Source organism: Anguilla rostrata, chromosome 8, assembly GCF_018555375.3.
Source record: "Anguilla rostrata isolate EN2019 chromosome 8, ASM1855537v3, whole genome shotgun sequence".
Classification (NCBI taxonomy): domain Eukaryota; kingdom Metazoa; phylum Chordata; class Actinopteri; order Anguilliformes; family Anguillidae; genus Anguilla; species Anguilla rostrata.
In genome coordinates this window covers 941-28709 of record NC_057940.1, presented here as the reverse complement: position 1 = coordinate 28709, position 27769 = coordinate 941, and the positions used below count along the sequence as shown (strand labels likewise).

At 39.9% G+C, this 27769-nt stretch overlaps 1 protein-coding gene across 2 annotated transcripts; it reads right to left on the bottom strand.

The window, feature by feature from the left end:
- Positions 1 to 494: 494 nt before the first annotated feature.
- Positions 495 to 23158, bottom strand: LOC135260440 (GTPase IMAP family member 8-like). Of its 2 annotated transcripts, XM_064345654.1 has the most exons (4): positions 23085 to 23158; positions 20543 to 20628; positions 2610 to 3200; positions 495 to 2168 (listed from the first exon to the last, which is right to left on the bottom strand). In XM_064345654.1, the coding sequence occupies exons 1-4, from the start codon at positions 23144 to 23146 to the stop codon at positions 1384 to 1386; spliced, it is 1524 nt and encodes a 507-aa protein (XP_064201724.1). In that variant the 5' UTR covers positions 23147 to 23158; the 3' UTR covers positions 495 to 1383. The 2 variants fall into 2 exon arrangements, with proteins under 2 accessions (XP_064201724.1, XP_064201725.1); XM_064345655.1 differs by lacking the exon at positions 23085 to 23158 and having other exon boundaries at positions 20543 to 20660.
- Positions 23159 to 27769: the final 4611 nt, after the last annotated feature.

The window sequence follows — 27769 nt, the reverse complement described above, 5'->3', positions numbered from 1 at the left end:
TCAATTTAGTTGTTATACCAATTACCCGTGTGTATCACGGTCCTGGTCGATGCGCTATCCTTCTGTTGGTCTGGGGAGGGTGTAGACTACCACATGCCTCCTCCGATACATGTGGAGTCGCCAGCCACTTCTTTTCTCCTGACAGCGAGGAGTTTCACTGGGAGAGCGTAACGCGTGCAGAGGTTCACGCTATCTCCCCCAGATCCCCTCCCCGCTGGACAGGCGCCCCGACCAACCAGTAGGAGTTGCTAATGCAACGATCAGGACTCATACCCTCACCGGCTTCCCACCCACCCACAAACACTGCCAACTGTGTTCGTAGGAACATCTGACCAAGCCGGAAGTACCGCTGCCGGGGATTGAACCCGTCTCAGCGGTGGTAGGTGAGTGCTTTTACCTCTACAGACGGCCCAATCAAACTTTTTTCTAAATGTGGTTCATTTTGACGGGTGAGAAAGCTCCACCCATGGGTCTACACTCACAAGTACACACAAAAATTGTTCTGTCTACAGATTGTTGCATGTGTTCTTGGCTATGGATAGCTGTTGAGAATTGTACGTTATGGGACCTGTGTTTTGTAGTTGTCCCAATCACCTTCGGTGTGCACTTATTGTAAGTCGCTTTCTTGTGACCTTCTTGTAAGGTGACATTGTTACCCACTGCACCACTATATTGTGTTATATTATATTATATAGTTGGGAATTCCTGGGCAAACTATTTTCTGGAGGTTTCCAGGATTTCCTGGGATCCCGTTTCCCGGGGTTCAACCCTAGTCAGTATGATATTTTCCACAGAAATAAGAAAAATGACCACAAATTTACAAACAACGGGCCTCATTCACAAAACGTGCATATGATCAGATTTGATCGTGAACTGCCCCATGACCATTAAACAACACAGGAACAACAAGTAACTACAAAGAAATAGAAAAAAATGAATTACATCTTCACTTCTCTCAGGTCTAAAAACAAAACTTTATTATTGGCTCAGTGTTACAAATCCACATATTCAAAATCAAAACCAATCTTAATGTTAATTTTACATGTAAATATAATATTTAATATTTCAGTGTGCAGGTTTTCTGTTCATTCATAAACCATTAGATGAGCATGTGTTTCCTTGTTTTTGACATTTAATTAAAACATCAGATATAATATCATTTAAAACACAATCATATATATCATTTAAAAACACATCTACAGAAGTAATTTAGGTCAAGCACCTCCGTTAAGGATACTAGGCGGCACTTGGTTACCTTTAACAAAATAGTTTAATTGAATCTCAGTTAGCTCTCCCTACACTTAAAATTAAGTTAAATCAACATAGATGAGGCATTAAGTGATCATTTATCTGGTTTAAATCAGCAAAAAAGAATATGGGTATTTACTGTAGAGTGCATGTTTTTTCTCTTGTATTTAAAAAAGCGTTATATGTCCTTTCCAGCTCTCTACCATTCCTGTCGATTTTTTCATGAAGCTGCTGTATGGCTTTCATTAGGGCATCTCCCTGTAAATGTCTCCTCAGCTCTTCCTCTTCCCTTCGATTGACCACTTCCTGTTCTTTCAGAATCCCCTCCTTCTGCTCTTCTTTCGCATTGACAGACCTCGTGTACATCTCCTCGGTGTAGTAGCGTCCTCCATTGATTTTCACCATCTTATCAATATTCTTCAGCAGCCTTGAGACCGCATTCTCCTCACTCTCAAAGACATGATATCTACCACGGCACGTATGAATAAACTCTGCAAGGTCTTCATTGCAACTCAGAAATTCTTCAGTAGTTTTTTCCTTCAGGCTATTTGCATGAGTGAACAGCACCATGGTGTAATTTGCTGCTGTGGCACAGAAGTGGCGAATGATTTCCATTGTTTCCTGATCCACCGGTGCAAATCCACTCAGCTGGATCACCACCAGGAGCACATGGGGTCCCGGAGAGGACAGAGAGATGCACTCCTGGATGATGTTAGGATTCCTGAGATTTGTAGTAGTATCAATCACAATCAACTCTCTTCCATCCACTTCGCTTCTTGCTTTCGTACATTGTGATGTCACAGAGGAAGAGGAGGCCTCTGGTTTAAACTCCCCTGCCCCCAGGATAGAGTTTGCTACACTCTTTCCTGCTCCAGCCTTTCCCAGCAGCACAATCCTCAGCTCATTAGACTGCTGGTTTCCTGTGGAAAAAAAAGAAAACTACACTTACATATTCGCAGTGCTACTAATAGAAAGTTTGATCTTAAAAGATCTTTACACAAATTACAGGAAAACCTCTGAAATTTAATCAATTAGGGAAAGGGCATCATTCAGAACTTTGTAACTTTGAAAATAAATTCAAATAAAATTTTAATCAAATTGACTCTTCATTTTTAACTGTACCTTTTAGAAAATTAATTTGCTATTAAGCTATTAACAGACTATGGGAGATTAAGCTTCCCCGAAAAAAAATCTGAATGGGGGGGAAAAACCCTACCCCAAAAAATTGGAAGATGGGTCATACAGGTTTTATGCAAATTCTCACTACCACTGCTAAATCCTGCTGTGAAATATTGCCTAACTTCTCACTGATCATATTTGATTATATTTGAAATTATTTGAAATTGTTCTGGCCACTTTACCTCCTTCATCCAACGTCTTCTTCTCAGTGCCCACCATGTTACCAATCTTCTGCAGCAGCTCTGAGACCTGAGAGTGATTCTCAATTTGCTGGTTATTAAAGACATGGTATCGATTCCCACACTTCTCTATGAGCTGCTGCAGGTTTGCGTCACTGCTAATGAAATCCTCAATGGTTTTTTTCTTCAGCCTGTCTCCATAAGTGAAGAGGACCATGGTGTGCTGATTTACTCCCTCAGGGAAGAGCTCCCGCAGGGTCTCCATCACTCTCTTCTCCTGCTGAGTGAATCTTCCCAGCTGTATGACCAGGAGGAAAGCGTCGGGTCCAGGGTCACACAGAGCCAGGGCTGTCTGCATCTCCGCTCTCAGCTTCTCCCCTGAGATCTCAGTGTTGCAGAGGCCTGGAGTGTCCACCACAAGGACTCTTCTCCCAAACATGTCTTCTACTCTTCCCTCACTTGTCAGGGTCAGAGATGAGGGGCTGGTCTCAGATTTAAACTCCTCTCTCCCCAGGATGGTGTTTCCTGCTGCACTCTTTCCTACTCCGCTCATCCCCACTAATATCAGTTTCAGGGAAGGGAGGACACTGGCTTCTGGAAGAAAGGGAGAAGTATGTATTACTGTCATCAATACACTCACATGAGCATGAACTGAGTTAATAGTCTATTTTTATTGTCCTGAACTACCAGCCTGATATTGCTAATGCTACGGTTAGCCAGAATGCTTGTTTTGTAACATTTTCAAATTTTGTAATTGTGTAATCTGTTGTGTTTCTCGTCAAAACTGATAGATGCAATTTTATTGAGAAAGAAGAATCATAACATCAAAACTCCATATGGACATTTGTGAGCTTGAGATACATTTGCCTATTTCACAGGCGAGGGGAGAAACACTGTAAAAGTGAATACCAAACTCGCATTCCTGAAGATTAAATCTATCATTCACCTAAATTTCAAAATTCAAATTATTATATCATTATATAAATTAAAGTCTTCCAAAATGCACACACTAGGGCATTTGGCCAAGACCGAGCATCACACACTTGATGTTTATACTCATGACCATCTCACAGAAACCCATGTAAGTTTCACCTTTAGGTCCAGTGGGACTAACACCCCCATAAATTCTCTCGCTGTCTCACAGAAATCATGCCAAAATGTTTCGAACTTGGAACATAACCAGGTACGATGTAAAAAAGTGCCCTCTATCGTACCACATCTAAAACACACCTCTGAAGTCTCAGGCTTGCAGCTTCTGAGGAGCATAGTAAGGAGAAATAGGAGTATGTTGATGGAAAACATTGTAATGAGTCAGAATAAATCTGGATTTGATCAAGGAAGACTTGACAAAGTTCTTAACACAATCCTCAGCTGCAGATAACAAATTACTTATTGGATAAGCCATATTTCCCTTTTAATTGTTCATATGTTAAGAAGACCCCATCTTCCTCCTCAAGGTCCATAAATGTGTTTTAGTTGACAAATCAGTCCTCGTACTAAAGATCTTACAAAATTCATACCAGATTCTTATCAAATGAATAGTGAGTGAAATATTTGCCTTAGCAGTGATGGATTTGGGATTACATTTACACACAGTGTCATTGTCCATCTCTTCATTGACAGCATACATTTCAGTTTGGGTGCAGGAGTGGGCAGAATGCACCAAATCTCATTTGAGCTGCCAAATAAAAGGAGTACATTTTAGATTTGGGCAGAGGAAGCCACCAAGACTATAATCCCACATGAACTTTTACATGCTCATCCTCAGAGTTTTATGATTCCAGACAAATTCTCTAATGTTCTTATCAGGAATTTTTTAAAAAGCTGTGGGGCTAAGGATTGGGCAAAGATTGGAACAGATACACCATCCTTGGCAGTATGTAAATTGATTCTGCCGATCGGAATTAGAGGTGAATCTGTCCACCCATGTAAATAGTTCTCTACCTTCCGGATCAACACACAGTAATTACAAACTACACACTACATCTCCTTATGGAGCATTTTATCAGTTCCCCATGATTTTCTTAAATTTTCCACATATGAACATGGAACTTGCAACATGTTGTTCAGTAATAATATTGGCTATCTGTGTGACACAAAGCTTGAATGACCACATTCTCTTGAAGATGAAAAAAACACTTGAAACACTTGAAATTATTTAGGAAACATTGGGTAGCAGCACTGTTTTGGAACCCAATATTGTTTCTTGTAACTTGACTAATGACTAATAGACAGTGCTTCGTATATGTGGGTAACTTGGCATTTTTGTACGTTGAAAACTTGTTTTTCTTCAGATAATAATAACAGGATTCCAGCAAGTTCACAAAATATACTTTAGCCTATTGTAATAAAACAAAGCAGTGGCCAATCATAAATAAAACGTATCCCCCCAATTAAAATGAAATAGACAATGGCCTATATGATACATAAAACAATACAGGCAAAGGTAAATAATGATGACATGACTTTGTTTTTCCTTTGGAAGTGCGCTATCAAGAAGCAGAGCACATTGATGGTTTTAAGTCATTCCTGACTATTGTATTGAATTGTCCGCAGACAGAAAACTCTCTCTCTGCCTCCGTGGATGTTGGCTGGATCATGTCAAGCTTGACAAGCAGCTATTGCAGGTGTTTTAATGAAATTAAACCACATTTATTGCCTAAACTAACTGCTCTGGTGTAACGCCAATGAAAATGTTTTTTTTCCCCCCCATTTTCCTGTTATTATATTTTATTTTATTATAGTTTGGTTGGGAATTCTTGGGATTCACAGGAATTCTTGACTAAACCATTTTCTGTAAATACCCAGAATTTCCTGGGGACTTGTTTCCCAGGGTTAGCCCCTAGTTGTAACAGTATTTTCACACAAGTAAGAAAAATGTCTGCAAACTTACCAACAATGGGCCTCATTCACAAAACATGCGTATTATCACAATTGAGCAAAAAAATAGCAAAAAATAATAATGACATCTTCACTGCTCTCAGGTCAAAAACCAAAACTTTATTATTGACTCAATGTTACAAATCCACATATTCAAAATCAAAGCACCTATCTCAATGTAAAGTTTATATATTATTATATATTTATTATTTCAGTGAGCAGGTTTTCTGTTCATTCATGAGATTAGATGAGCATGTGTTTCCTTATTTTTGACATTTAAATAAAACATGAGATATAACATTATTTAAAACACAATCATATATTTAATTTAAAAACACATCTAGAGACATCATGTAAGAAAAAAATATTGTATTGGAAAATCTTATAGGTTTAACTGTGTAAAGACAAGTTATCTGTCTAGTCACACTTTCTTTTCTTACACTACAAATTATCGTTTGTTGGGTTAACATTGGGTTAACTGCAATTTTACAGATCCTTTACTGCTTCAAAATTTTATTGGATTTTACTGGAACTCTAATATTGGATCTTAGGTTTATAGTTATGGTTAGGTTTATAGTACATAACTGCAAGCATAAAAGTACAGTAACATACCAACAGCGGCACTCATTTTATGGCAAAAAATTATATATGCCCACATTCTAACATAGACTAGTCTTAACATATAATAATTTTACTGCTGGGCATTTGCTGAAGCAACTTAAGTTAAGCACCTTGCTTAAGAATACAAGGCAGCACATAGTTGTCTTTAATTAAAGAGTTTGATTGAATCTCAATTACCTCTTCCTACACATATAATTAACCCTGAAGTTAAATCAACATAGATGTATTTATTAAGTGATCACTGATCCAGTTGGATAACTGGATACTGTAGGTGGCAGAGTAGCACAATGGGTAAGGAACTGGGCTTGTAACCGAAAGGTCATAGGTTCGGTTCCCTGCTAGGACACTGCCGTTGTACCCTTGAGCAAGGTACTTAACCTAAATTGCTTCAGTATATATCCAGCTGTATAAATGGATAACAGTGTAAATGCTGTTTAAAAAGCGGTGTAAGTCGCTCTGGATAAGAGCATCTGCTAAATGCCTGTAATGCAATCTAATATAATGTAATGAAATAATCAGTTGAAAAAAGAATACAGGGTATTTACTGAATAGTGCATGAATTTCCTGGTTTAACCTCCGCTTGTTGCTTAAAAGCATTATTATATCTCTCTGCCTGTTCTCTAGCCTGCCTCTCCATTTTTTCCAGAAGCTCCTTCAAAGATTTTGTTAGGGCTTCTCCCTCCAAACGTCTCCTGTGATCTTTCTCTTCCTTTCTTCTGGTCGCTTCCTGTTCTTCCAGAATCATCTTCTTCTTCTCTTCAATTGCCTTTTCAGCCATGTCATACATTTTGTTGGTGTAGCAGCCTCCTCCATTGATTGTCACCATCCTATCAATCTTCTTCAGCAGCTCCAAGACCTGAGAGCGATCTGTTTCCTCATTGTTTAAAACATGATATCCACCACGGCACTTGTCAGTGAACTCCGCAAGTTTTTGATTTCTACTCAGAAATTCTTCAATAGTTTTTTTCTTCAGTTTGTCTCCATGAGTGAACAGTGCCATGGTGTATTTGGCTGCTTCAGCACCAAAAGTCTCCTGAATGATTTCCACCGTCTCCTGCTCTTCTGCTGTAAATCTGCCTATCTGGATCACCGAAAGGAACACGTGGGGTCCCGGAGAGGACAGGCAGATGCACTGTGTAATCTCTTCTATGATCGTATCATTAGTCAGCTCTGTGTCAAACAGGCCTGGAGTGTCAATCACAGACACACCTCTTCCATCCACTTCCGTTCTGGCTTTCCCACATTTTGCTGTCACAGAAGAAGAGGAGGCCTCTGATTCAAATTCCTCTGCCCCCAGGATGGTATTTCCTGCTGCACTCTTTCCTACTCCAGTCTTTCCCACCAACACAATCCTCAGCTCTTCAGGCTGCTTGTTTCCTGTGGAAAAACAAGCACACTACGGTTACCTCTTCTGATTACTGTAATATATTTCATTTGTGAAACTGAAGATTTAACTGCAAGAAGATTTCATTACAAGATCTAATTATAACACCATTGAGCACTGATTTTCATCCAGTTTGACAACCACTTCTATTTTAGACATTTCATGGATGCTCTTATTTAGGGAAACATGCACAGTTTATATTATTTTTTACATACAGTCCACTAATAAAGCAGGGTATTTGCTGTAGCAGTTCAGGTTCAATACTTCTCTTAAAGTACAGCAGCATTGCTACCCCAACCCTAACTCTAACTCAAACCCACCTGGGAATTAAACCTGCAACTTTAGTGTTGCAAATGCAAAATGTAATGTAATGTAATGGAAATATAATTCCCTTATTCCAATGATTCTGCTACACTGCTGCCCTGTTTCCGCTGTCAAAATATACAACACAATCTCTTTTTTTTTGCTAGGTGGTTGCTATGGTATTCTATGAGGTTGCTAGGTTGTTGCTATAATGATCTAGGTGGTTGCTAGGGTGTTGCTAGATGTTTGTTATGGAGTTCTAGGCAGTTGCTAGGGTGTTATTAGGTGGTTGCTATGGTGTTCTATGAGGTTTCTAGGGTGTTGCTACGATGTTCTAGGCGGTTGCTAGGTCGTTACTGAGTCCAATGAGGCAACCCATAATTCTCTATGACAAAGGTTCCAAAGTTATGAAATATCAAACATCAGCCAATCAGGAAAGGGGGCGAGGCTAATCTGCACCAATGGACAAGGGCGTTTACTGAGTCCTATGACGCAACCCATAATGCTCTATGACAAACGGTTCACAAGTTATGAAATATCAAAGATTGGCCAATCAGAAAAGGGGGCCATGCTAATCTTCACCAATGAACAATGGACTCTCTACCAAGTCCAATGAGGCATCCCACAATTTGTGGGCAATTTTGCTCCATAGAGATGAATGTTAAATGTCCAAAGCCCGAGAGAGACCAGAGCACTGCTGCTAGAAGACAGACCATTGTGACATCACAAGGGTGAGAAGACAGCATTGTGACATCACAAGGGTGAACATTCCGCCATTCATTCTCTATGGGAAAAATTCCCCAGAAAAAGTCACATTTCTCAAAAACCGTCCACCCAAACTTTCCACAAAGTAATAGCACACCATTCCCGATGAAGCCGCTCGATTTGACATATTGCACGAGTATGTGGTGCCTAAGGCAACCACACTAATAAATATGTGGGATAATAATAGTGTGTTTGCCTAAGGCAACCACACTAATAATGAATAAATAATATGTGCAATAATAATAGTGTGTTTGCCAAAGGCAAAGAATACTGTGGTGGGGGGGCGTGGTTTTGCGTTGGCTGCAGAGAGAGAGAGTGGGCGGGGCGGCTCTCGGACTCTGCGCCACAGCTGTTGGGGATTACTAATCAGCACCAATGTTTAATTGTTTCATTGATTGACAATGTACTGATTACCTCGACAGTGAGCCTGGACGCTTAAAAGGTGGTCTACGGAGGCAGATGAAAGACGGACTGGAGACGGAGGAAGTGCTGACCGAGAGTCAGCATTGACCGTTGCGTTTGGTACGAAACCGAAAGCCGCGTGGTGGCCGTGAAAATAAAAAGACGCATTCGCGTCCTGAAATAACTCTCGTCTCTCTCATCTATTAACCGAGCGGTGGCACTCAGCTTGCTACAAATACATAATGAGTAGAGCAGGTCATTCAGCCCACCTAGAACACACTAACCCACATCATAAAACACATTTTTAAATACTTTATACTGTTATTTGCTCTTGTTTATTTTTGCATGAAAAGATTGTTTACCCTTTCAGCTTTCAGAACAGCACCAAATAAATCATTTCGAAAAACGTTTCGTATGTCTGTATGTGAGGTATTAAAGGAGTACCATGGTGATTTTCACACTTTCTCGGTTTTATGTGCTATTTGCACAAGAGGCATTGAAGAAACACAATGAGCAAAGTATTAAATATGTCCATTCTGTATTTTTTGAGAAATATGCGTTTTAAATTCATCGTCCTATTTTCAACCGGTTGAGAAAGTTGTCATTTTGCTACGTCACGAATACAGTAACCACTCCCATTCCCATGCCCCGTAAAGAAATCTGACAGGACACACCGTCCTGCTGTTCAGACAATGCAAATATTTGACTAACGTTAGGTTCACTTATATTAGAGTGCCTTTAGATTATTTCTGGTTATATTCATTTAGCTAGCTAGCTAATGTTAGCTAGCTAGTAGGTTTGCTTTCATAAGGCAATGCTATCGATAACGTTAGCTTGCTAGTTTGCTTTTATGAGAACGTTATAGTTGTGCTTTTATCTTAACTTGGCTAGCTAGATAGCAAAAATTATAATTGGATATAAGTCAACGTCCTTACCTTAGCTATCTATCGATACCTGATATACTACTAAGCTAGCTAGCTTGTGAAAATTCAGTCTCCCAAAGAGAGCGTATCATGGGGGTAGCTATGGTAACGGGGCACGGTCTGTCAATCATAGCTAACTGACGGTTCTCATTACCACGCCCAGACGGTTCGGGTGAATTTTTAGAGTGGGAAATTTAGGCTTAGAAAAATACGTTTTAAAGTACATTGAAATGACTGAAGAATAAAAAAATTATGCACATTTGTTTTGTTGTTGCCTGAACACAACTGGGAAGTGTCACGTTCAACCACCATGGTACTCCTTTAACATTGCACTCACTTATGGCTCTTTAGTCTATGTAAACGTCTCTGTAATCCAAAATGCCTCCACTTTGCGTGATGAAAATTGGGACAGCTTATCTGCTTCTCCATCATTAAAGTTGATGTCTACTATTAATGAAATAGTCCTATCATCCATCCATCCATTATCTACACCTGCTCATCCTGGGCAGGGCTGCAGGGGGTGCTGGAGCCTATCCCAGCTTGCATTGGGCGAGAGGCAGGATTACACCCTGGACAGGCCGCCAATCTATCGCAGGGCACATAGTCCTATCGTAATTGTTATATTTTTCCGAGCCCACAAATAGTCCCAGAATCAATCACAGATCTTAAACGTGGCCAGCTTTTTTAATGCCGCAATATAGCTTGTTAGTTTCAAGTAGGCTACAGCTGAAAGTGAATATCTCATAGTAGGTCGAATACAAACATAATAAATTTAGTGTAATTCCAGAATCCCAATGTGTGCAATGTCTGAGCCTACAGCACTAATCCACTGTAACACCCAACATTCTATTGCCAGTTCATTGCATCTCACCTAAACTAATTCAGAAATATTTCTGTAGTGAAATAGATATGTCACGTTATATTATAGTTATTGTTTCCTTATGTTCAGAGATCAGATTAAAAACAATTATTTCCCACTAACGAATTTGTTCCTTTGAAACGGTTGATTGAATAAATTCATCCATGCATAATCACATATTGAAATAATGGTAGCTGCCATTCTTATTTATGTTTAGAGTCATCTTTGTTTAAGCAGCATTCATATACAAGCATATACATATACATATACAATTCATATCTGCTTGCCTGTCTTAAATTCCCAAGATCAGAGCCACAAAAACGAACTGACATTTTGTTATCCGTTGTACACAATCTAGCCTTCGGGTAGGATACTAAATGTGATAATAAAATATTGAACCACACACAAATGCTAAATATCTTGCATAACTGGGGAAATTCAAGTTCTCCACCATCTTTCTAGAATTTAGATAATGTCAGATTGTGTGGGATGGTCTTTCAACCCCAGTGGGCGTGAGCATGATGATGTCATCCTGAAATGTGAAAAAACTTCAGTGGAAGCATGCAGTGATTTGATTGAGGCTTTTAAATTCATAAAGGGGATCAACAAAGTGAACTACAAAAGATTCTTCATATCGTAAATGTAAATTAGAAAAAGATTAATTCCATACAGAGATTAAGAATTTTTTCAGCCAGAGAGTAGTCAATGCGTGGAATAGCTTGCCATGTCACGTAGTAAAAGCAGAAACACTGGGGATTTTCAAGACTAGGCTTGACATGGTGTTAGATACTATTTAGTCTGTAGGTAATCAGAAGATGAATTTAGTCAGAAAAATGACAAAGATTGTAGGGCTGAATAGCCTGTTCTCATCATTATGTCATGTTATGTTATGAATCATGCAAGTGTAAAAGCACCCAAATTTAACCCAATATTACCGTACAAAACTGAACACGGCATATTCCCTTTACTTTATGAAACTGAACACGGCATATTCCCTTTACTTTATGAAACTGAACATGACATCTTCCATTTACTTTATGAAACTGAACATGGCATATTCCCTTTACTTTACGAAACTGAACATGACTACAAACAGGAAGCAGCTACCATCTTTGCTCTCCAAGAGGTGGAACAAGACAGGTGGGTTGTCAGGGTTTTACATTGGGGTTGCAGGTATGCCATCCCGCCAAGTTACGCCTTGGTGGGGGCATGCCCCATACCTATACAGCACCGAGAGTTTGGCACTTTTCAGGGTTCCCCACAGAAATAACCACAACAGCCACAGACACTCAGCCCTTAAAAACATTCAATTCTGTACATTCTGACTCCATTTCAACAGACAGATTTCATAAACAACTTCACAGGTCCACACAATAAAGCCCCAAACTAAGGGGATTTTGTGTTTTCTCCTTCTTCTTCTTCTCTTTCTTCTTCTTCTCATTCTTATTTTTCCTGCCACCTATCCCACTAACAACATGTCTCCCCACTGGACATTTTACCGACACCAGCCAAATCCTCACCCTCACGACCCAATCAAAAACTTGCATACACACGCAAAATACCCATGCCGTTTTACTCTGAAACATTTCCAGTTTTAACAGCTAATCTGCCAGTGGCCTAGTGGGTAAGGTTACAGTCTTGGGAACATGGGGTCATAGGTTCAAGCCCAGGGACACATTTCTTTAACCTGCTTTTACCCTCACTAATAATTGTCTACTACTTCTCAATTATTGCTTTTGCACCATATCTACCCGCCGTTCACCGAACGTATACACTGCATTATGACGTACCGTCTGCATGTTCCGTTATTAACTGGCTACAATATTGCAAAGCCATATGGATTCAACGGGAGCTCTTCTGTGCTTACTTGCCTGTGTTCTTCTTTAAAACCACGGACAAGTTTGCTAATGATATTTCACGCTTTGCATAGCTATGTCATGGTGCTGCACTAACAAAGTCACAGACTGGTAAACCTCCGGTTGAAAGATTGAATCTCACCTCGCCCTCAGGCAGATAATTTCCTCTTTTACACTAACGTTTTCTTATGCTTATATTTGCTTTACCAAAACTCACTCACGGCCACTCATATGGATTTCATGACGGCAAATGTATTCCTTTTATTAAAACGTTACAGCAGTTCACCACTCTGCCATTTCTACTAACTATATTTCTTCACTTGGCTACCGTTCAAAACCTTCTTATCAGCAAATGCCACGTTTCTACATTCATGCTACCTCGCCCTGTTCTCTATCTAGCCACATACAAACAATTACTACGTATTTACATTCTGCAACTCCCCATTAAAACATTACATTTAAATCACGACTCACTGATAAGTATAACTACTAGTACTGAACATGAGAAAAGCACAGTAGTGCAATAGATTTCACACATTACTTAACCCTCCACTTTAACAGCTAATGTTTTATACCGACTGTTATATATACCGTTCCATAAGGAAACTAAGCTGATCACTTCATTTACTCCGCACTATAGTCTGTGATCATGTCAACCTTCACCTACATGCCCATTCTGCTAAAAACATATTGTTCCAACTATGCAATTTCATCATTTCATCCTAATTTCTCTCACACTGTTGTTATTTTCTCATATGCAAAGCCTACTGGGACATATGCGTCTGCTCCTATTCTCCACTATCAAGTTTTCCGGTTCTAGCTTAGCAAAACAGCGAACAGGATTCCCACCTGCAGATAAGCCTATCAAAATGCCTTATAAACCTTACAAACACTAAAAGTGCATCTCCACGAAATAACAGACAACGGAGCAGGACAGCAAGATACACAAATTGCGACCTAGGCAGCTCTAATTCTACGGGCTTGCTGATTCTTTTCTCAATCAAGGCTTGTTGGATGGCCGTCAAATCCGTGAGTACATACACTGGCCATATTTCACCTGCGTTTCTGTTGCGTTTACACTTACGACATCGCACCCTTTGTCACAGCCACTGTTTTACATATATAGCAAACCGAAACTGCTAAACAGTACACGCTCATCAGACTGTACAAATTCACACAAGGACAGCCATAATCCACAACCGTTTCTTACAGGGTCACTTCGCATTTCTCACTCTCATAATAAAACGCTTTGCAAAAAGAAATGATATCTCATCAAAAACACGTTTTCAACGTACAAAAATGCCAAGTTACTCAAAAGTATTGATATCAAAATGACGCCAAGTTACGGTACTACAAACATTATAGGCTATCTTGCCTCACCGAAATTAAATAAGATTTATTCCAAAGCAATGCTACCCAATATTTCCTCAGTTCTTTCAAGTCACTTGGCCCTGTGTGCATAAGCATGCACTACATGGACAGGCCAAACATATGTGTGGATGGCTCTCTCAGAGTCAAGATTGATTGAATAGGCGTGTGTATGTCCAATTTGTATTGGTATGTATGTATTTCGCTATGCAGCCTTTCTGTTGCGTGAATGATAGTATGTGTCTTGTTATAAGTGCGTGTTTGTAAATGTGAATGTAACATGCTGCGAGGGAAATGTCCCCATGGGGATAAAGAAGTTCTCTATGTATGTATGTACAATATGTATTTTACATGCAGTATTTATTGTATGTAGCAAATATACAATAACTTGTACATGTACTCAAATTCAGTTCAGAAGCAAGTATAAACATGTTTTCTGGAGAAATATGCTTCCTGTAGTTACTCAGCAGCAGTTTTGTACATGAATTTCAATGTGTTCCATGAGGCAATTCGAAATATTTGACTCTTTGATCTGACACAAAGTTTGCATGACATTGTAAAATGGTAAGATTACAAAACACAGGGCCAAGTGACTTGAAAGAACTTGAAGTGACTTACTTGATCTTGTTGGGCTGCTAAAACTTTGTTCAGTCAAGTTTAGATTAATTTTATTGAACTGATCTAAATTACTCTCAGACTCAATGTTTGAGAATTACTATTTAGGGATTACTTTCAGTTACCCGGTTAGTGCCCAGCACTCTGAATACCGAATCCAGAATAAGAGAGATCTCCCTTAACACCTCAATACATCAACCGCAACACTTAAAAATACTTAGAGGGAATTCACCCTCCACGCTTATGAATTCAGTTATCCCTATTTGACTTTGTTAGTGGATCATTCTGTCAGCCTGAAAAAGGAACCACAATCATGTCTGTATATAAAAATATGTTTTAATAAGAAATGATGCAGTAATTAACCAGTTTGGTTGCAATACTGGATAAAGATAATGACACAATATGACATAATGCAATGCTATACATATGAAGTTATATGTAGTCACAAACAAGATTTGAATATATATATATTTGTTTCCATTTTTCTCCCATTTTCTCCCCAGTTTAGTCGTTATACCAATTCCCTGTGTGGACCAGCCACAGTCCTGGTCAATGCGTTATCCTTTGTCGGTCTGGGGTCGGTGTAGACTACCACATGCCTCCTCCGATACATGTGTCATGAGTCGCCAGCCACTTTTTTTCACCTGACAGCGAGGAGTTTCACTGGGAGAGCATAACACGCACAGAGGTTCACGCTATCTCCCCCGGATCCCCTCCCCGCTGGACAGGCGCCCTGACCAACCAGTAGGAGTCGCTAATGCAGCAATCAGGACTCATACCCTCACCGGCTTCCCACCCGCGAACACTGCCAACTGTGCTCGTAGGAACATCTGACCAAGCCAGAAGTACTGCTGCCAGGGCTTGAACCATGCTCTCTGCGGTGGTAGGCGAGTGCTTATACCTCTACACTACCCAGACGGCCCCAGATTTATCTCGATTGGCCACTTGACTCACACTGAGGAATGCTCAGGTAGATATTTTAAAGCAGGTGAATTTTAAAGCATTAGAATTATGGTGTTACTTACAAGTCAATTGTCGAGAAGGGAAGATCGCTGAGGCCCAGCTAGTGGAAGAGCCACTCAATTCAAAGCTGTGAAATACAGCTCTGACCAAAACGAATGTAGGTCGGCAACACCGGAATTCCTCACAGACTCCAGTCAACACGAGCAATGCAGCACTTCAGCAGAGATGGTTTCAGAGAACTGGAGCCAGCAGCGTGGCCACTTAATCTATTAAAGTAACTGTAATGGTAAATCCAGACATGGCTTCAGACTACATTGTATGGGGTTACTGTACGGTATGTATTAAGCATCAGCAATAATACGAGAAAACAGTTGTTTTATATCAACTTACAGTCAGGTCCATAAGTATTTGGACAGTGACACAATTTTCATCATTTTGGCTCTGTATACCACCACAATGGATTTGAAATGAAACAATCAAGATGTGAATTTTATACATAGCCCCCGCCCCCCCCCCCCCCCCAATTTTAGGGGCTCAAAAGTAATTGGACAAACTAACATAATCATAATTTAAATTGTCATTTTTAATACTTGGTTTCAAATCCTTTGCAGTCAATGACTGCCTGAAGTCCTGAACCCATCCTCATCACCAGACACTGGGTTTCTTCCCTGGTGATGCACTGCCAGGCCTCTACTGCAGCTGTCTTCAGTTCCTGCTTGTTCTTGGGGTGTTTTGCCTCAGGTTTTGCCTTCAGCAAGTGAACTGCATGCTCAATTGGATTCAGGTCAGGTGATTGACTTGGCCATTGCAGAACATTCCACTCCTTTGCCTTAAAAAAGCCTAGGGTTGCTTTCACAGTACGCTTCAAGTCATTGTCCATCTGCACTGTGAAGTGCCATCCAATGAGTTTTGAAGCATTTGGCTGAATCTGAGCAGATAATACAGCCCTATACACTTCAGAATTCATCCTGCTGCTTTTGTCAGCAGTCACATCATCAATAAATACAAGGGAACCAGTTCCAGTGGCAGCTATATATGCCCACACCATAACATTATCTCCACTATGCTTCACAAATGAGGTGGTATGCTTTGGATAATGAGCAGTCCCTTCCCTTCTCCATACTCTTCTCTTCCCATCATTCTGGTACAAGTTGACTTTTGTCTCATCTGTCCATAGGATATTGTTCCAGAACTGTACAGGCTTTTTTATGTTTTTCGGCAAACTCTAATCTGGTCTTCCTGTTTTTGAGGCTTACCAATGGTTTACATCTTGTGGTAAACCCTCTGTATTTACTCTGGTGAAGTCTTCTCTTGATTGTTGACTTTGACACAGATATGCCTACCTCCTGGAGGCTGTTTTTGATCTGGCCAACTGTTGTGAAGGGGTTTTTCTTCACCAGGGAAAGTATTCTTCTGTCATCCACCACAGTTGTTTTCCATGGTCTTCCGGGTCTTTTGGTGTTCCTGAGCTCACCAGTGCGTTCTTTCTTTTTAAGAATGTACCAAATAGTTGATTTGGACACACCGATGTTTTTGCTATCTCTCTGATGGGTTTTTTTTTTTCAGCCTAATGATGCTTGCTTCACCGACAGTGACAGCTCTTTAGACTTCATATTGAGAGTTAACAGCAACAGATTCCAAATGCAAATGCCACATTTGAAATCAATTCTAGACCTTTTATCTACTCACTTGTAAATGAAATAATGAGGCAATAACACGCACCTGGCCATGGAACAGCTGAGCAGCCAATTGTCCAATTACCTTTGGTCCCATAAAAAAGAGAAGGGACCACAAATAAGAAGTGCTGCAGTTCCTACACCGTTCACCCAACATTCACCCGATTTGGATGTAAATACCTTCAAATCTGCACTTTGAGCTCATATTATTTAATTTCAACTCCAATATGCTGTGGTAGACAAACTTTGTCAATGTCCAAATATTTATGGACCTGACTGTATATCAGTTGAAACACTTCCATCTTTTTCTACGTGGGGATTAAATGGGTGGAGTTCAGTTTATTATCAGGCACTGAGCTATTGGGTGCAGGTCCTTTGTGACGTCATGTAGGACATAACATAATGGCCAATAAATGTTTTAAACTCATTGTATATCTCCTCCCATAGTTTGAGGCAAATAAAAGTATTCTCTCCTGCTAAAACAGCCTCTTTGAGTCTGAGTGAAACACTCCTTTGCCATAGAGAATAGTTGTTGTCTATATACAACTAGAATGTCAAATTTATTCCAGTGCAGAAATACATATTCTCCTTGAAGGTTTATTTTTTACCAGAGCTGACAAATATTCGGTAATATGGAGAAGTTGGGCATAGTCTATTGCTAATTGTTTTCACTTATGACGTACAGCAGGCTTTATGACGGGCCTCATATTTCCCATTTTGCAGAAATCACGGACGGAATTAAAAAATCTGGTGTAAAAAGCAGAATGTACATATAAACTGGCCACAGAATTGTGAGACCTTCATGTAAATTTTCCAAATCGTATTCAATGCTGTTGAGCATTGGGAATACTATTTACATATGCCTGATAACATGGAAAAAAATTAATGCAGAAAAAAAACACATAAAATCTGAAATGGGGGAAAAATGTAATTTGAGATAAAATGCTATGGATTTTATGAGGCTGTATGTATGGCTGAAAGGTGGCTAGGATATTAGATTTCTCATGGGAAAGATGGGTGGACTCCACATTGTTAATAGCTGTTTGTGAAAGAGCTTGAAGCTGTATGCTATGTAGGACAGTAGCCTAGTGCTGGGGCATATTGTTGAATTATAATTTTGAATTGTTGAAAATTATTGGTTTTGCCAGCTTGCTAGCAGTAACGTGAACTAAGTGTTACGTCCCCTGCCTCTGCTTGCCTGGGTAGTGCAGGTGGAGGTAGTTGCTTAATTACCTAATTGCCTGATTGCCTCCACCTGCCTGTGACCCAATATAAGCCCAGTAGTATGAGGCAGGGGAGATTTTTTCTTCTGGGGCTTTTATGTTTGTGTAGAGATGCTTTATTTGGGCTCTTCTTTCGGGTTTCTTTTGTGTGGTTTGTGTTCGGTCGGTTTTTGTGAAGATCCTTTTACTGTAGATCATTTTGCAAACTTTGCTGGTTTTCTTTTATTTTAGTTTGTTATTTATATAAATAAATGTCTGGGTTTGTGTTTTTAAATCAGTTTTTGGATTGTGTTTTTGGGTAATTGGACTTGTTGTTACGGCTTTTCGAGCCGGGCCGTAACACTAAGGTTACTCAGTAAAATTCACCATTCTGTTAAATCCTTTGCAGAACAGAGATTTGGTCACTCTTTCTCTTCATTTGTTAAAGCTGGTTGAGGCTCCTCTTCTGGCTCGTACGTATAAGGCTGTATTTACCTGATTACACTCGTAGCTTCTCAATGTAGATATAGCCACGCTAGCCATGTGACAATATTTACGTCACGCGGACCAAAGCAGACCCTTGTGGACCCTCGCGGACACGTGGAAGCGGAAAGTATGAAGCTAGCTTAAGAATGCAGCCTGCCCTCACTTCTGAAAAAATCAAAGCAAATGTGATTGGGGCAATTTAAAGTCCACTGATACCCTAATCTAGGCAGGTGATCTATGGGTCACGCCTCCTTTACAGTTCGTCTCAGAATAGACAAACCAAAGGACAACGCTATTTATGGGGGCCAGAGCAATTGCTCCCAAGGAGGAATCTGACTTGTGGAGGTCCACAATTTTTTTTTAATGAGGTCTTGGCTGAGTTGCTTGGATTTTCCCATGGTATCAAGGGCAAAAATGTGGCTCTAAAGGTAGGCCCTTAAATACAGTCACAGGTGCCAATTAACTCCTAATTATGACATTTGGCCAATCAGAAGCTTCTAAAAAGTCATTACATCAATTCCTGTAATCTTCCAGACTGTTTCAAGAGACGGTCAACTTGGTTAATGTAAGCTTTTGACCCACTGGAATTCACTGATATAGTGAATTAAAGCTGAAATAAATCTGTCTCTAATTGATTGTTTCAAAATTACTTCTGATGTGAACAAATTAGATGCCCTAATTGACTTGCCAAAATAAATGTATGGTAACATGAAATGTTCAGAGTTGTGAAAAACTGAGTTTGAATATCTTTAGCCTAGGTGTATGTAAACTTTTGGTCTCAGCTGTATGTCTTTAACATAGTATTAATACAGGGGGCTGCTGGGTAGCTGACTTTTTAAAGGCACTGCTTGTAGCGTATGAGTGAGCACCATGGTCTCAGACTGAATCTGATGCGTGCCAGTCCATGTTGGGAACTGTTAACTAATCAATCGATGTAACCTTAGTACAACCATTGACCTACGCATAACTCACAACACACTTCAAATTATATAAGAACCACACACATTTGGGTAACAGTATATTGCCAAACTGAAAATACAATATACAATATGCTCATAAAATATGCTTTAAAAACATGAAGTTACTCCTTCTCTCATACAGAAATAACATCAGAATACGATTCTCCAAAAATAAAATTTTAAAAATTACTAAACTATTGTGTCCCTTATCCCTCATTTAATAATAACCTTAACCATATAACAATACATTTATAAATTCCAAAATGCACTGAGAATGCACTTACATACACAGGATAAAGAAAGGGCAATTAATCTGAACATGATGAATTATTGATTGCCAAATCCACTGGAATTACATTACAAAGGATGAAGAAACAATATTCCAAGCAACAGCTTCATACGGCTTGGCCCACACAAAGAACTGACATTCTTACTGTACATAAGTGTGGAAATTTTGTCAGGTTTAGGAGGTCCAAATTTGGACCATTTATTTGGATTCCACATGTCTGAAAAATTCTGAGGATGAAGGGACCTATAATTACTGAATACTTTATGAGTCCTATGAAATGAATGTGTTAAATTTGCATCAGATCAATTGGCTGTTTCTCAAACAGTATATTTATTTTTACAAATTTATGTTGAAGAAAAACTTTTTTGTTAAAACACAAACTTACCTCTGCTCATGTTTGTGTGCTGGTTGATCCGTACAGGTGTGTGGAGAGTAGTTTGATGCACTGGTGCTTCAGAGGGACAGTATCTGCTGAATTATGAAGGTTCCTGCTTTTATACATCACTAACTTCCTGGAAACACCCACTGATAAAGTACTGCAGCTTGATTTGTGTTTGCTTACCATGTTAAGTGAGCTTGTTACAAGTGAATCATTTTATATTCTAATATTTTCCAATACCTTTTCTGTCATGGTTCTGTGTTTTCCTGTCTGTGTTTCCCTTGTTGGGCCGCCAGATGGCGGCACTTCTGTTTTGTGTCCTGCTCCCCCCCTGTTAATTGTATGATTGTTTTCAATTGTCTCGTTATTCCATCATTAGCCGCGTTTCCACCAAAATTACCCGGAACTTTCAGTCCCAGGAACTACTTTACCAGGAACTAAAAGGTTCCTTCAGCCAATGGTTGTCTGCGTTTCCACCGGGGTCTAAAGTACCGCGAAGATTAGGCAAATTAGCCCACTGACGTTGTCGTCGGTCCATCTGTCATATGATTTCTTCTGTAACCCCATACTACCACCGAAGTAGCCTACATTATTTTATAATAACCGGGACAGCCCGGAGGGGTTTATTCCACTTATATACAACGGGTTACCAACAATGACTATATATGGTTACTTTTGTATTTATTGATTTTCATATATCCTCTCAAACACATTCATTAACAGCAGAAAACATGCACACGTTGTAAACAATTTGCTGTTTTATTACTTTCTCGTCGTCAATTCCATATAGGCTAATCGCAAAATGACAAGATAAGAACGAAAACTCGGACTTGCGTGAAAATGTAATTTTAGTAGTGGTACAGCCACCGTTTGCTTTCCTTCGAAGTTACTGCTAGCCGAGCAGCGAAGTGTGCCCTCCAGATGCGAACCATGCACCATAAATGAGTCCATAGTCTTCCTGGTCTTTTCGTGGAATTGAAAAATGGCAGTAAAATTGAGTAAAATTACGGCAGTCTGAAAAAGCTAAAGGGAAGAGTACTAGAATGAACCTGTTATTTTACCCGGATAAAAAGTGCGGAAGGTGATTTCCAGTTTGCTTGTACTGTATCACCAATGTTAATTATGCAGAACTACCGCATACCTCACATAACTGTATCAAACGTTTTGAGTCAATTACAACGGGCTAACAAAGAAAATCCGGAAGAAAATATTCAGCAACCGAATTAATCCGTTTGAATGTTTTGGTAGCCTACGTAATATGCTGTCCCAGCACGAATGCTTAGCATTTTATAAAACGAATACTAAAGCAAGAAAAGAACAGAAGAGCACACGTTATAATTCCAAGACGTTGACAGGCTATAACCAAAAGTAGGCTACTGCGCCGCATAACATACAAGTTTGATTTGTTATTATGAAAATAAATTGGTTTGCCGCTGAATATTTTCAAACATGGCGGGTAATGGCGGAAAATAAATACAACACAAATGCTACGAGTACTCGACCAATCAGAAATGTTCAGCACTGCAAGCTCCACCCAAAAGGTTCCTGTACTTTCGGAAAGTACTACCCCCCGAGCAGGAACGTTTTGGGGGGTAAAACAAAGCCCCCAGAACTAAATTTAGACCCTAGTTCCTGCGGTGGAAACGCACTGAGTTCCTCAAAAGGTTCCTAGTTCCGGGGTATAGTTCCTGCGGTGGAAACGCGGCTATTGTTCCCACCTGTGTCTTGTTATCCCCTCCTTCTGGTTTGATTATTTTTTGAGTTCACCTGTGTCTTGTTACCCCCTGTCTATTTAAGTTCTTTGTTCCCATGACTCGGGTGCTGGTTCCTTGTGTTTGTTCCCGACTTGCGTTTGTTCAGACCATATGTACCTGCCTGCGTTTTTGACCTGTTTGTGTTTGTTCCTGACTTGTGTTTGTCCCCGATCTGTGCTTGTTTTTGACTGTTTGTATCTGCCTGTGTTTTTGACCTGCCCTTGTGCTCTGCCTGCCTGTGTTCTGCCCAGCCCGTGATCTGCCCTGCCTGTGTTTGTGAGTTCCTCTTGTTTTCTGTTTTATTTAGATATTTTTTGACTTTGTGCTTTTGTCCTTCGTGGCCTTTTCTGTTCCCTGTAAACTGTTAGTAAAGTCTTTGTTAATTTTCCCTTTTTTGAGTTTGTCTTTCTTTACTCTGCGCCTGGGTCCCAACCCCCCGTACCGTGACATTTTCCAAAAATGTGAATTGACACATGTATACATTCAATGCATCAATATTTCATAAATAAGAAAGCAAATAATCTTTTACTCCTGTTTGAATAGCTATTCTGACTGTGAGCCACACGATATCCTGCAACTCTGCATGGTATAGATACTTAAAGAGATCAAGTGTCAAGAATCTCAGTTATTTATATATATAAATATACAACCAGATCTCTTCTGACTGTAAACCATGTGATTTCCTATGAGCTGCATGGAAATTCCTATGGTGGAATTTACCGGAATAGGGAAAAGTAGCTTGTCTCTGACTGGTTGAAAACATCAGATGATTTATGAGAAACGGACTTGTTTACCTGAAACGTTGGCTGTGTCCCAAATCGCATACTTCCATGCTCCGAGTGCACATAGCGAGCATGCCTCCATCTTGGAGGTGGAGGAGGAGAGAGAGAGGGAGGTTAGGGTTAGGGTTAGGGTTAAGATGTAGAATATTACAATGGCTCCCCCCATCACAGTACATAGACTGCGTGGTTGGTCGGGGGTGACCAAGGGCATGGCACGGGCCTACGCTTCAACGAACGGATGATAGAACAGCCGAGCAATCGAATGGAAGTGGGTGAACGGCCGAAAGCACGAACAACCGATCGATCGAGCAGGCGGGCGATTGGACGGGTGAATGGCCGAGCATGCGACCAGACAGACCGACTCATAAACAAGAACTGACGGACGATCGGACGATCAGACACCCGATTGGACGCTACACTCAACCAGTCAACCTTTACGTTACCATGTATACAATTTTATGACTCCGTTAAATATTATAGTTTGATTAACCATTTAATTTGCTAGATCATTTATGAGGTTGTTATTTAATAAATACTTCATTAAATATCATGGTTTAATTAACCATTTAACAGGAGGATGAACATGGGCAGAGTAAACAGCGAATGATTACCGCGAGATTGCGCTGATCATTCTCAATGCTTGACTGGGCATTATACTCACATGTTCAATTTCTATACTACAGTCTAAGGAGTTGTCGGGTGAGCGGGCAGGGGGTTTGTTCTATATTAACTTTTCAAAATGGTTTATTAACATTAAATTATTGATTTGCTTTATTATTTATAAGGTTATAGTTATTTATAGACTCTGTTACATTTTATAGTTTATTTCACCATTTGACGAGAGGATGAACATGGGCCAAGAAAACAGCGAATGATCACCGTGAGATTGCGCTGGTCATTCTCAATACCTGACTGGGCATTATACTCACATTTTCAATCTCCATACTACAGTCTAAGCAGTTGGAAGGTGAATGGGTCGGGGGTTTTTTCTATAACAACTTTTCAAACAAGTTACTTAATCGTAATAAAGGTTTACAAAATCTGTTTGCTGGATTATTTATTGTTTATGAAAGACTACTCAGTAGAGGGGTTGGGGATAGGGTAAAGGCTAGGGTTATGGTTACTAGTTAGGGTTAGGGCTAGAGTTAGGGTTAGGGCTAGGGTTAAGGGTTAGGGGTTAGGGGTTAGGGCTAGGGTTAGGGGCTTGTGTTAGGATTGTAGTTAGGGTTAGGGTTAGGGTTGGGGTTGGGGTTAGGGTTGGGGTTAGGGTGGGGTTGGGGTTGGGGTTGGGGTTAGGGTTGGGGTTGGGGTTCCTGGACACACCCTCTGATAACTGGCAGCATTTAAGAACACCCCTGAAGATCACTGATAATTGCATTTTTTATTTATAACTTTTATTCAGTTTTTAGTCTGAAATAATATATTCAAAATCCAAGTAGTATTGATATGTGACCATCAGTAATCTAAAAGCATAAAAGCCAAAAAAGGGTTTTCTTTGCATGAGTATTGGCATTTTATATAGAAAATATTGGACAAATAAATACATGTTCAAGCTGATTCTAAAATGTCCAACAATAAGACACATTAGACTGCTCAATCATGTATGTATTAACTAATACAGGACCGTGTTATTGTTTATCACAAATTTTAATTATTTCTTCATTTTTGTTTTCTGTTGATATTATCTTGATTACATATTACATTTATCTTCAAAAAAGAGAAATTGTTGCAAAATATTGCAAAAATCATCACATTATGTTCATAAATGCAGGATTTTTTTCAGGGTATTTGTGCAAGTACTACAGCTTGATTCGTGTTTGCTTACCATGTTAAGTGAGCTTGTTACAAGTGAATCATTTTATATTCTAATATTTTCCAATACCTTTTCCAAAAATGTGAATTGACACATGTATACATTCAATGCATCAATATTTCATAAATAAGAAAGCAAATAATCTTTTACTCCTGTTTGAATAGCTATTCTGACTGTGAGCCACACGATATCCTGCAACTCTGCATGGTATAGATACTTAAAGAGATCAAGTGTCAAGAATCTCAGTTATTTATATATATAAATATACAACCAGATCTCTTCTGACTGTAAACCATGTGATTTCCTATGAGCTGCATGGAAATTCCTATGGTGGAATTTACCGGAATAGGGGAAAGGTAGCTTGTCTCTGACTGGTTGAAAGCATCAGATGATTTATGAGAAACGGACTTGTTTACCTGAAACGTTGGCTGTGTCCCAAATCGCATACTTCCATGCTCCGAGTGCACATAGCGAGCATGCCTCCATCTTGGAGGTGGAGGAGGAGAGAGAGAGGGAGGTTAGGGTTAGGGTTAGGGTTAAGATGTAGAATATTACAATGGCTCTCCCCATCACAGTACATAGACTGCGTGGTTGGTCGGGGGTGACCAAGGGCATGGCACGGGCCTACGCTTCAACGAACGGATGATAGAACAGCCGAGCAATCGAATGGAAGTGGGTGAACGGCCGAAAGCACGAACAACCGATCGATCGAGCAGGCGGGCGATTGGACGGGTGAATGGCCAAGCATGCGACCAGACAGACCGACTCAAAAACAAGAACTGACGGACGATCGGACGATCAGACACCCGATTGGACGCTACACTCAACCAGTCAACCTCTACGTTACCATGTATACAATTTTATGACTCCGTTAAATATTATAGTTTGATTAACCATTTAACGGGAGGATGAACATAGGGAGAGTAAACACAGAATGAGCCGCGAGATTGCGCTGGTCATTCTCAATGCCTGACTGGGCATTATACTCACCCGTTCAACCTCCATGCTACAGTTTAAGTAGTTGAAGGGCGAGCGGGTGAGGATTTTTAAAAAAATTAACTTTAAAAATAGATTTTGTAAACAGTTTATATTAATTTGCTAGATCATTTATGAGGTTGTTATTTAATAAATACTTCGTTAAATATCATGGTTTAATTAACCATTTAACAGGAGGATGAACATGGGCAGAGTAAACAGCGAATGATTACCGCGAGATTGCGCTGATCATTCTCAATGCCTGACTGGGCATTATACTCACATGTTCAATTTCTATACTACAGTCTAAGGAGTTGTCGGGTGAGCGGGCAGGGGGTTTGTTCTATGTTAACTTTTCAAAATGGTTTATTAACATTAAATTATTGATTTGCTGTATTATTTATAAGGTTATAGTTATTTATAGACTCTGTTACATTTTATAGTTTATTTCACCATTTGACGAGAGGATGAACATGGGCCAAGAAAACAGCGAATGATCACCGTGAGATTGCGCTGGTCATTCTCAATACCTGACTGGGCATTATATTCACATTTTCAATCTCCATACTACATTCTAAGGAGTTGGAGGGCAAGCGGGCAAGGGGTTTGTTCTATGTTAACTTTTCAAAACGGTTTATTAACATTAAATTATTGGTTTGCGATATTATTTATAAGTTTATTGTTTATAAAAGACTCTGTTAAATTCTGTGGTTTAATTAACAATTTAACGGGAGGATGAACATGAGCCGAGTGAACAGTGAATGATTCCGCGAGACTGCGCTGGTCATTCTCAATGTCTGACTGAGCGTTTGTACTCACATGTTCAACTTCCATACTACAGTCTATGGAGTTGGAGGGCGAACGGGCAGGGGGCTTGTACTACGTTAACTTTTCAAAACGATATATATCAACACTAAATCACTGATTCGCTATATTATTTGTGAGTTTATTGTTTATAAAAGACTCTGTTAAATTCTATGGTTTAATTATTCATTTAACGGGAGGATGAACATGAGCCGAGTGAACAGTGAATGATTCCGCGAGACTGCGCTGGTCATTCTCAATGTCTGGCTGAGCGTTTGTACTCACATGTTCAACTTCCATACTACAGTCTATGGAGTTGGAGGGCGAACGGGCAGGGGGCTTGTACTACGTTAACTTTTCAAAACGATTTATATCAACACTAAATCACTGATTCGCTATATTATTTGTGAGTTTATTGTTTATAAAAGACTCTGTTAAATTCTATGGTTTAATTATCCATTTAACGGGAGGATGAACATGAGCCGAGTGAACAGTGAATGATTCCGCGAGACTGCGCTGGTCATTCTCAATGTCTGGCTGAGCGTTTGTACTCACATGTTCAACTTCCATACTACAGTCTATGGAGTTGGAGGGCGAGCGGGCAGGGGGTTTGTTTTATATTGACTATTCAAACGGTTTATTAAGCTTAAATTATTGATCTGTTATATTATGTATAAAGTTAGGGTTAGGTTAAGGGCAAGGGTTAGGGCCAGGGTAGGGTTAGGGCTGGGGCTAGGGCCAAGATTAGGGTTAGGGCTAGGGTTAGGGTTAGGGTAAGGGCTAAGGTTAGGGTTAGGGTTAGGGTTAGGGTTCGAGCTAGGGTTAGGGTTAGGGTTAGGGTTGGAGCCAGAGCTAGGTTTAGGGTTATGGCTAGAGCTAGGTTAGGGCGTAGAATATTACAATGGCTCCCCCCATCACAGTACATAGACTGCGTGGTTGGTCGGGGGAGACCAAGGGCATGGCACGGGCCTACGCTTGTCGAGCACAACTCTCCATCTTGGCTATAATCCGGGATGAAGGTTTTTCTAATTTAACGGGAGTATGTTCTGGTGAGAGAGAGAGGAGTCTTTCACCGCGAGATTGCGCTGGCTACTTTCCATTGTCC